At 52.5% G+C, this 11150-nt stretch overlaps 1 protein-coding gene across 1 annotated transcript; it reads left to right on the forward strand.

The window, feature by feature from the left end:
• The first annotated feature begins 5150 nt into the window (after positions 1-5150).
• On the forward strand, positions 5151-7730 carry LAGE3 (L antigen family member 3). The gene is made up of 3 exons (XM_030851560.2): positions 5151-5491; positions 5845-5973; positions 6229-7730. The coding sequence occupies exons 1-3, from the start codon at positions 5259-5261 to the stop codon at positions 6341-6343; spliced, it is 477 nt and encodes a 158-aa protein (XP_030707420.1). The 5' UTR covers positions 5151-5258; the 3' UTR covers positions 6344-7730.
• Positions 7731-11150: the final 3420 nt, after the last annotated feature.

Consider the following 11150-nt stretch of genomic DNA (forward strand, 5'->3'; position numbering starts at 1 on the left):
CAGGAGTGGCGTCTTCAGGGTGTATGGTAGGCGCCTCGCTGACAGAACCGACTGGGATCTGGACCCGGTCTGATCCCACAGCCCCGTGCAGCCTTCCATGACGTTCGGGAGCGGCCTGTGGACACGATGTCCTAGATGCCGTAAGGACGGATGAGACGGCTTCCCTGGGAGCGTGGCATGAAAAGAGGGGAGAGGACTGGGCCATGAGGGACTTCACCAACTGGAGACGCTGTGGAGGCTGCAGGGAGAGCTCGGTGTCAGAGGCCAAGAACGCCCCTCCAGGAAGACGTGTGTGGGGGGGGGGGAGTTGTCTAGTGGTGCCGAGAAGCACAGGGAGGGCATGGCAGAGCCTCCTCTCGCCTCGGTAGCAAGAAGGTCGTCGGCGGCGCCGTGGGGAAGGGGCCGTGACGGTGACCGCGGACCCCTGCTTCCGGAAGCTTGTCTGCGCAGCAGGGTGTAGCTGTGCAGGGGCAGGGCCGGGGCGGGAACATGGAGAGGGAGGAGATGCTGCCGGCATGAGAGATGGGAGGCCCGGGTGGGAAGGCCCATGCCATCGTGAGAGGAGACGGGCGACCGCACGTGAAGACAGAACGGCCGCAGGCTGCATCCCGCCTTTGCCCTTAGATTCTCGGGGTGGCCCCATGTACACCGCAGGCTCCAAATGCTGAGATCCTTCCACAGGGGCCGGAATGTCTATCGTGGGCACTGTACCCCTTGGGCCAAGTGTCCGCCCCGGAGGTGGGTGCTGACCCACCTGTTACCCCCTGGCCCCTGGCCACTGTGTGGCCCCGAGACCCGCTGTCCACTCCTCACAGAGGGGCCTCGAGCCAGTCGCTGATCCCCAGGGCCGTGGGGTGCAGCTCACAGCCCTGTGGTGACCACAGTGCCGCTAGGAGACGGCAGGATGAGTGAAGGGCCCAGCTGAAGTGGCCTCGCAGACAAATGGGCTGTGGCACCTGGGATGAGATGCCTGTGATGCCATTTCCCACGGGCACACAGGAGGAGGGGCAGACTCAGAGGAAAGCAGCGTTTCTTTGGGGGTGGGGCTCATGGAGTTGGAAGCACCCAGGCGACAGATCAGCCGTGCCCACAATTTGCTGGCGCCTTGCAGGCTTTCCCTACAGGCCTGGACGAGACCGGGCCTCACCAGCTCCAGCAGGTGGGGCAGGCGCTGTTCAGCCGTGCCAGGCCCTGCCAGCAGCAGACGCGACAGCCGTGGCGGCCTCAGCCCTCCGGGCCTTGAAAAGCCTGCAGGAGAGACAGTCGCCCCTGTCCCCCTCCAAGGCCCAGCCAGAGCAGTCTCCCCTAGTTCCTGGGGACCTGCCCCTGGCCACCTCTGCTGCCGCCCTCTCTGCTTTTCCTTCCACTTGGTGGCTCACTCCTCTGGCTCCTTTGCTGGTTCTCCCCCCACACCCCCATCTCTTACTGTTGGGGGGCCCCGAGACTCTGTCCCCGGACCCCTTCTCCATGTCACTCCCTGGGGAGCCTGCCCACCTTCATCACCATTTCTGAGTTTTGCACCCGTGTCTGTGGCTCATCCCAGCCCTGTCTCTGAGCTTCAGGCCACAGCTCTGGGCTGTGACTCCCTTGTAAAGTTGCATTTTCCCTCCCCAATGCACAAGTAATCTGGGTGACACCTTGAGACCCAGTGACTATCTTTTCCCCAGCAAGCTTTATCTCATGGTTTTACCATCCAAGGATGATCCCCAACTGGATGAATTGCATTGGTGGCTGCAAAATGGTGGTTTTCTCATGCTTTCCTTCTTTCTACAATTTTTAGTTGGCATTTCTCTATAAAGAGCTTTCCCTTTTCACAATTGTCATGGTGGACGCATCGTTTCTTTGTTTTTTAAATAAATAAATTTATTGATTTATTTCTTTTTGGCTGCGTTGGGTCTTCGTTGCTGCGTGCGGGCTTTCTCCAGTTGCGGCGAGTGGTGGCTGCTCTTCACTGCGGTGCGCGGCCTTCTCACCGCGGTGGCTTCTCTTGTTGCGGAGCACGGGCTCTAGGCGCGCGGGCTTCAGTAGTTGCAATGTGCGGCCCCAGTAGCTGTGGCTCACAAGCTTAGTTGCTCCGCGGCATGTGGGATCTTCCCGGACCAGGGCTCAAACCCGTGTCCCCTGCGTTGGCAGGCAGATTCTTAACCACTGCGCCACCAGGGAAGCCCCTGCATTGTTTTTTTTGGACTATAGCGTGCATAGAGTAATGTGCATAAATCGTCAATGTATGCCGCCTTCCCTGGTGCCTCCTCCAAAAGGTTGAATAGCCTTTTGGATGCTCAGATATTCTAGCTTTGGTTCTTTCTGGTTGGCTCCCATGTCCTTTTGACATACCTCATCCTTTTGCTTTTCAAGCATGTCCTTACTTTCTGGCACCACAAGGTGCTCCAGGCTCATCTTGTATTTTTTCCTGCCCCATACCTAGAATCTTCCACCTCTCCAAGGACCTCTGGTTCCTTTTAGTGGAGAATGGTATTGAGAAACCAAGGTCTGGGTACAGGGTGTGTTCATTGCTACTGGAGTTTCACTGCTTCTAGACTCTTTCACTGGACAAAACTAGGAAATCTATTTTTTAAGAGTTCATACTGCAGTCCCCAATTCCAGTCTGGCAGTACAGTTCTTTTCCCTCATTCCACAGTGATGTTCCTGTCAACATCCATGTACGGATATATTTACTCATGTCCTCTACCAGATACAGTCTACCTTAGACTCTAGCTCCACAATCACCTCAACACTATCATTGCCAACAACATACATACTGGGAATAGAGCGGAGTCTTTCTGTCCTTAGAATATATCCCATGAAGGGAGCACAGTCAGAAGGCTGAATTTGGAAGGTACCTGACTTATTTTCTCTGTGTGGTTCTGTTGTCAACTGGATATGCAGTTAGGCTTATTTGCTTTTGTTTATATTCAATTTGGGCTTTCTTTCACTCTTTCAAATATATATATATTTTTAATTATTTATTGATTTATTTGGCTGTGCTGGGTCTCAGCTGCAGTGTGCAGGATCTTCGTTCCCTGACCAGGGATCGAACCCCGGCTCCCTGCATTGGGAGCGCAGAGTCTTAACCACTGGACCACCAGAGAAGTCCCTCAAATGTATTTTTGAACATATAAAATATTTGCATGGTTCAAAGTCAAAACTATACAAAAGGATATATTACAAGAAATCTCATACCCATCTCAACCCCCTATAGGTGATAATTTTCACTAGTTTCAGGGTTTTCCATCCTCCTTACATTTTTTTCCCCAATAAGCATGTGTGTCTGTGAGCGTGTGTGCAGTTGTCATTTGCACCCTGCTTTTTACATATTTTCATATAACAATATATCCTGGAAATCATTTCATTTTTTCATTAGAGATTTTCATTCTTTTTACTGCTGCTTAGGACTATTGTATGAAGAACCTAGGGGTAAGACGGGAATAAAGACACAGACCTACTAGAGAACGGACTTGAGGATATGGGGAGGGGGAAGGGTAAGCTGTGACAAAGCGAGAGAGTGGCGTGGACATATATACACTACCAAACGTGAAACAGATACCTAGTGGGAAGCAGCCGCATGGCACAGGGAGGTCAGCCCGGTGCTTTGTGACCACCTAGAGGGGTGGATAGGGAGGGTGGGAGGGAGGGAGACGCAAGAGGGAAGAGATATGGGAACATATGTATATGTATAACTGATTCACTCTGTTATAAAGCAGAAACTAACACACCATTGTAAAGCAATTATACTCCAATAAAGATGTTAAAAATAAATAAATAAAATTAAGTTAGAAAAAAAGAAACAAACAAAAAAAAGGACTATTGTATGAATGAACCACAATTGATTTCACCAGTTCCCTGCTGATGGATATGTGCGTTGTGTCCAATAGTTTTCTATTACCAGTTATATTACAGTGAGTAATTTTATAAATATGTTGTTTCATATTTGTGAAGTAACTTCCTACATGTGGCATTGCTAGGCCCAAGACACTGAGTTTTGTACTTGCTTAATACACTGTTTCATCCGACAAGCAGCAAAGCACCTACTGCATAAACTGCAGTGAAAGTGTACCAGAGACAGTACATCAACAGAAGTGAACAAAACAAAGTTACAATTTCAGATTATTAGAAAGGCAACAGACTGAAATGGGCAAATGTGATGAAGGGTGCCTGGGGGTAGTATGTTAGATTGGTGATCCCGAAGGCCTCTCAGAGGTGACACTGGAGCGAAGATCTTAACATCTTAACGACAAGAAGGAACCAGCCACGGGAGTCTGGGGACAGAGTCTTCCAAAGAGGAAGAGTAAGTGCAAAGGGGGACGGGGGCAGGCCACCCTTGGTCAGGAGCAGAGAAAAGAAAGACCCTAGAGGCTGCAGAGTGAGGAAGTAGGCAGGTGGGGGCTGAGAGTGGAGGAGCCGGGAGCCAGGTCACACAGGAAGGAGTTTGGTTTTGATTCTAAAGGCAATGGGAAACTGTTTTAGGATTTTAAGCAAGGACACGATATGATGTGATTTATATCAAAAATTAAGAACTGATTCTACTGTGTGGAGAGAAGTGGGGTGATTTAAGATTTATTTTCGGGGAGATCCAACAGGCTTCGGTGATCCAGTTCAGCTTTTTGCCCTTCCTTATGATTACAAAGTAGGAAAATAGAAAACTAACAGGACTATCACCATCGGAAATTTCACGGCAGTTTAAAAACTTATTTTTGATTAAAAATGTCGTATAAGGGCTTCCCTGGTGGCGCAGCGGTTGAGAGTCCACCTGCCGATGCAGGGGACACGGGTTCGTGCCCCGGTCCGGGAAGATCCCACATGCTGCGGAGCGGCTGGGCCCGTGAGCCATGGCCACTGAGCCTGCGTGTCCGGAGCCTGTGCTCCGCAACGGGAGAGGCCACAACAGTGAGAGGCCCGTGTACCGCAAAAAAAAAAAAAAAAAGTCGTATAAGGTCACTGTCAAAAACTTGCAGGAAAACAGAAAAAGGAAGTTAAAATCGCGTCACACAGTTTGCGAAGGGCCAGGGCTTTGGGAGGGAGCCTCAGTTCCTCTGCGGCCAAGGGAGTCTTGGAGGACGCCCAGCCAGGCCGGTTCCGCGGGAAGCCACCACGCACCCCCTCGACCTCAGCGGGGCCTGTTTGCGCAGGCGCACGGGGCGGAGTCAGCGCGAGGGGCGGAGCTTCAGGAAGGAGCCGTTGTCTCTTAGCCGACATCGGAGAGAGCGGATGGGGAGACCAGTGGCCCGAAGACAGAGTCGGAGGCAGAGCGCGCTGCAGCCATGCAGGCGGCAGAGGCGGACGCAGGCGCAGGCAGGATGGCGGGCGGCGCTGAAGGCCTGGACAGCCAGGGGGGCAGCGGGGGCAGGGGGGACCGGGGCGGCCCTCGCAGCGGGGGTGCTGCTGCCGCTGCAAACGACGGAGCTCTGTGTGCCGCGCCGGCACAGCACTCTCCGGGGCCGGGCGGACACCCCGCGTCCACAGCCAGAAGGCCGGGAAGCCGGCCACACGTATTGTATCCTACCCGAGGGCGGAGTGGGAAATGGGCTGCAGGCTGCGTGCGGTGGGAGGTGGGACAGAGGGACGCACGAGTCAGGGGCAGCCTGGGAGCGAAGGGGAGAAGGGGGAGTCAGGGGCTGCTGCGGGGTGGTCTTGAGCGGGAGAAATAAGAGCAGAAGGAAAGCCGGGGCGCCTGGGGGCGAAGAAATGAGAGCACGGGGCAGCGGGGCGGCTAGGGTGGATTAGGGCCAGGCGTGGTCTGGGGGGCTGGAAGCAGTTCTGAAAGGGGTGAGGCTGGTCAGGGTGCCCTGAGACAGGGCCCAAAGCACCAGATCCGTGTGGATGTTGCCTTAACCGAATCTCCATCAGCGCCCTAAGTGTGCCTTTCCCGTCCACCTTGGAGGCGGAGATCGCCCGTGGGTCCCTGGCCCCAGATGCCGAACTGCACCATGGGGCTGTTGGGAAGGAGCTCACAGTAAGCGGCAGCGTCCTGGCGGTGTAAGTTCTAGAAAGGGCTGCTTGGGAGTGGCAGCAGGTGGCCGGGCCAGTCTCCCCCAAGGGCGCTCTATTGGAGACTCGGAGATACTCCAGGGTTGGATCTAGGGAGGTGACACGGTGCACTGGACCCATCTCCGCCCCAGCAGGCACTCCAATGGAGATGGCAGCGGCTTCGGTGTCGTAGAGGGGCAGAGCCAGAGAGGGACTGGAGGGGTTGCTACCATCACCTTGATTTTCTTTTTCCATCACTTTTAGCCACTGGAGAGCTGAAGATTCCCACCTCCTCCAAATTTCCATCGTCAACTTTCTTGACCAGCTTTCTCTGGTGATACGGACCATGCAGCGCTTTGGGCCCCCTGTTGCACGCTAAGCCAGGGCTAGAGAAGGGGATTAAGGTCTAAACTTGTGTCCCTTCCTAGACAGTGCATCCCTCCTAGGGCAGTGATTTCTGTAGTAGTTGCCACTTTATTATGGGGGCCTCATCTTTTGCCTCTACTGGCCCTTGCGTGCTGAGGGTTCACTTACTTTGTTTGGTGCTTAAATGTTTCTTAACTACTGAAAATAAAACTGAGCTATGGGGCTTCCCTGGTGGCGCAGTGGTTGAGAATCTGCCTGCTAATGCAGGGGAGACGGGTTCCAGCCCTGGTCTGGGAAGATCCCACATGCCGCGGAGCAACTGGGCCCGTGAGCCACAACTACTGAGCCTGCACGTCTGGAGCCTGTGCTCCACAACAAGAGAGGCCGCGAGAGAGGCCCGCGCCTGCCACAACTAGAGAAAGCCCTGGCACAGAAACGAAGACCCAACAAAGCAAAAATAAATTAATTAATTAATAAAACTCCTACCCCCAACATCTTTAAAAAAAAAAAAGAAAAACTGAGCTACGATGCTATGTCTGACTTTATTTTCAACTACAGCACCTTTAAATATTCTTGCCTCTGTCCTTAAATTGGAGGGGAGGTTCTGTGATTCAGATATTCAAGTAGTACAATGCAACTGAAGACAGTTGAAGAAATGGAAGAGGATAGGTCCTGTCTGTCATTCAGTATTAACTACTGTCAACATTTTGGAATATTTTCTTAGTTTTATAGTGGTATTTATGTAGTAAATGTGTAACAGTAATATTTTGCAAGTTTAGCATTTTTCCTCATATTTTTCATCTAACATGAACCTTTTTCTAAAAATTCTTCAAAAGCATTATTGAATGGATGCATAAAAGATACATTATTGAATGTTTGAATCATTTTCAATTTTTGCCATATTATATAGGTAATGATTCAGTGGAATGCTGGTATGTAGAGCTTTGCCTGAGTGATTGTTTTCTTAAGATAGACTACAAGAGGTAAATTGGTTAAATATGTGAAGCGCTCACGCTGCAGTGTGTGAAATTGCTCTCCAAATTGTACAGAAAGTGTACCCTCCCACCAGAACGCTGGTTTCTCACATCCTTGTCACTACTGTGTCTCCTCGGTAAAATTTTTTTTAAAACTGGGTTTGTATGACAAGAGCAAACAGCCGAGAAACACTCGAATAGGAGCTTTGTGGCTTACTGGCCTCGTCTCAGATCAGTGAAGAAAAAGTGCTAGGACAGTCATTCAAGCCTTTAGTTAGAAGGAGCTAGCTTCCTGTAAAAGGTGGCGTATCCCGCAGCCTTTCTAAGCTCACTTATATTCTAGTAGCTCTTTGGTAGATGCCGTTGGATTTTCATCGTTGATCACGTTTTCTCAGAATAAAGGCAGTTTTGCTTCTTCCTTTCCAATCTGCGTGCCTTTCAGTGATGAACTTTTCTCCTGGTTAAGGATTGGATTTGGCTGACTCTGTACCCCTGGTAGTTTCTTCTTCAGTGTCAGACGTTTGGCCTTTTTCCCTGGGTGCTGGGTATCTTTGTACTCCTAGACATATTTTTTGAGCTCTGTTCTGGGATGCTGTTACGTTACTGGGGACAGATCCTTTTGAGTCTTGCTTTGAAGATGTGCTGTGTGGGACCAGAGCAGCTTTCAGTGTAGGGTTCACTTTTTTTTTTTTTTAGTTTTTGGCCGCGCCCCGTGGCATGTGGAATCTCAGTTCCCCGACCAGGGATCGAACCCGCACCTCCTGCATTGGAAGTGTGGAGTTCTAACCACTGGACCGCCAGGCAAGTCCCATAGGATTCATTTTTTTCCCACACTACTGAGGCGCGAGCCTTCTGAGCCCCCTTCAGGATGCCTCCCCAATTATGAGGTTTGCATTCTGGCCGGTGCGGACCGCCAGAATGGGACCGCCAGTCCCTGTCCTGCTCGAGCGCTGGGCAGACTCACCTTCCATCCTTTGGGTGGCCCTGTCCCCCGCCTCGCAGAGTTCCCTTCCACACTGATGCTGCTCAGTGGTCCTCGGCGCGCTCCAATGGACCCTCCGCCCTTGGGCACGGTTCTCTCCCTGTGCCGCTGTGTCCTCTCCTGTCCTCCACCCGCCAACTCCGGCTGCGTGCGCTCTGCGATCCACCCCCGAGACCCGGGGAGGCGGCTGGACTCGGTCCGGACAGTCCGTGTAGACAGCAAGCTGAGGAAGCTGCACGGCTCACCTCTTCGGGGTCTCAGCTCCCAGAGATCCCTGACGGTCCTCCCTCACCTGAGGCCCAGTTTCTTCACAGCCTGTGTTTCATATATTTTGGCTGCATTTAGGGGATTCTTTCAAGCCAGTGCGGGGGGGATCCGGTCCCTGTTCCTGCATGTGCGTGAACGGAGTCTGCCGGCACAGAACCCAGAGAGCTCTGGCAGCGTGGGCTGGAGGGAGGGAGATGCTGGTGCTGGGGATGGTGGCGGTGGGCGTGGCGATGACGGTGATGATGGAGCGTCTCCCCCGCCAGCACGCAGCAGCTCTGGTGGCTACAGCAAGGGTCTTTTTCTTTCTTCCCTTTTTAAAAACCATTTTTAAGACTTTAATTATCGATGGGGAGATGAGAATTGAGCACTTTCACGCCACTGTCCCTCTGCCTCCTCCCCAAATGGTTCTATTCTACTCACTCCAGAAACTGTGCCCTCCCACCACAATTCTGGTTTCCCCACATCTATGTCACCATTAGGTTAGTGTCCCGCAAAAATTAAAAACTGAGCGTGTGTGAGAAGAGCAAACAACCCAGAAGCACTAGGCTAGGAATTTTGTAGTTCACTGGCTTTGTTTCAGATCAGTGAAGAAAACTGCTGGCGCACCTGGCTCAGGGTCTGGGCAGGGGGAGTTAGCTCCCTCTAAAATACCCTGCGATCATGGGAGTTTTACTTCTTCCTTTCCAATCTGGTTGCCTTTTATTGATTGCTCTATCTATCCCCTTCTAATGGGCTGGTCTTTACTTACGCTTTTCATGCCAAGTGGTTTTGCTTGGATAGCAGACCTTGTGTGCTTTCCCTTGGGTGCTGGCTACTTTTGTGTCCGTAAACATACTCGAACTTTGTTCTCAGGTGCTGCGGTTATTCGGAGACAATTTGATTCTTTAGAATCTTGCTTCTAAGATTTGCTACATGGCGCTAGAGCAGCTTCTACTGTAGAATTAATTGTTGTCCCGCTACTGAGGCAAGACCCTTCTGAGTGCCCTCCCTCAGGCCTCTTGAATTCCGAGGTTTCCATCCTGGCCAGTGGGGACAGGTGCTCATCCAGGGCCTGCTTGAGCCCTGAGCATAGTTCCCTGTAGTCCTTCCTGGCAGCCCTTTCCCAGGCCCGGGGCGGCTTCCTCACACACTTGTGCCGATCAGCACCCCGTGATACTCCAGGGGGACCCTCTGCAGATCCCCACGATCCTCTCTGCCGGCAGCTCCCGAGCTACAGTACCCCAGGCTCTAGGGCCCGACGTCAGTCTGATTCTCCCTCCCTCACCCAGCAAAGCCCAGAATCAGCCTACTGCCTTGGCCTGACAGGTGAACTGGTGAAGCTGCCAGGTTGCTTTAAAACATAAGTCAGATTGCGTCACTCTTCTGTTAAAAAGAATCTCCAAAAGGGACTCTTAGGGACAAAGCCAAAGAACTTACAGTGGCCTGAAAAGCCAGATGTGAGGGACTTCCCTGGTGGCGCAGTGGTTGAGAATCCACCTGCCAATGCAGGGGACACGGGTTCAATCCGTGGTCCGGGAACATCCCACATGCCACGGAGCAGCTAAGCCCATGTGCCACAACTACTGAGCCCGCGCGCCACAACTACTGAAGTCTGCGCGCCTAGAGCCCAAGCTCTGCAAGAGAAGCCACCGCAATGAAAAGCCTGTGCACTGCAACGAAGAGTAGCTTCCGCTCGCCGCAACTAGAGAAAGACTGCGCGCAGCAACGAAGACCCAACAACGAGGATCCAGTGCAGCCAAAAAAAAAAACGCCAGATGTAATCCAGCCCGTTTCCTCTCCAATATTCTCCACTCCCACCCTTTCGTTTGCTCATCGTGGTTCAGCCTCACTGGCTTCCTTAACTGTTCAAAAATGCCAGGCCAGGGGCTTCCCTGGTGGCTCAGTGGTTAAGAATCCGCCTGCCAATGCCGGGGACATGGGTTCGAGCCCTGGTCCGGGAAGATCGCACGTGCCGCGGAGCAACTAAGCCCGTGCGCCACAGCTACTGAGCCTGTGCTCTAGAGCCTGCGAGCCACAACTACTGAAGCCCGCGTGCCTAGAGCCTGTGCTCCGCAACAAGAGAAGCCACCGCAATGAGAAGCCTGCACACCGCAAGGAAGAGTAGCCCCCACTCGCCACAACTAGAGAAAGCCCGTGAGCAGCAACAAAGACCCAACACAGCCAAAAATATAAATAAATGTTTATTAAAAAAAAACAAAAACATGCCAGGCTGGCTCCTGCCTCAAAGCCTTTGCACTGGTTCTCTTCAGTCTGGAACGCTCTTCCTCTGGGGATCCCTCTGGCTCACCCGGAAATCATTCCTGACCGCTCTATTTAACATCGCATCCTGCTTTCTCCCCACCCGGCTTACTTGAACAGGTGCGTGGCACAAGAGGGTGAGAGGCAGGAGGGAGGTAGGAGCACAGTGATTGCAGTGCACTTGGGACAGTAGAGTTGTCAGATATGAAGGCGTTTGGGGGCCATGAAGCCCTGGATGGTTTTGAACAGAGTGGGGACAAGGTCCACCGTGTATGTTAAGAGGGAGGGTCCCAGTGCCTCCCAAGCTGAGAAGAGGCTGAGGGCGGCCAGGGCAGAAATGGGGACCCTGGCATCCAGGC

The sequence above is a fragment of the Globicephala melas genome, chromosome X (genome assembly GCF_963455315.2).
Source record: "Globicephala melas chromosome X, mGloMel1.2, whole genome shotgun sequence".
Lineage (NCBI taxonomy): Eukaryota > Metazoa > Chordata > Mammalia > Artiodactyla > Delphinidae > Globicephala > Globicephala melas.

Bases quoted from the DNA above. Each gene is read 5' to 3' on its own strand.
- LAGE3 (XM_030851560.2), top strand. From the start codon at position 5,259: ATGCAGGCGGCAGAGGCGGACGCAGGCGCAGGCAGGATGGCGGGCGGC. The intron at 5,492-5,844 runs GTATCCTACCCG...AATCTCCATCAG, and splicing joins GGAAGCCGGCCACACGTATT to CGCCCTAAGTGTGCCTTTCC. The intron at 5,974-6,228 runs GTAAGTTCTAGA...CATCACTTTTAG, and splicing joins AGCGGCAGCGTCCTGGCGGT to CCACTGGAGAGCTGAAGATT.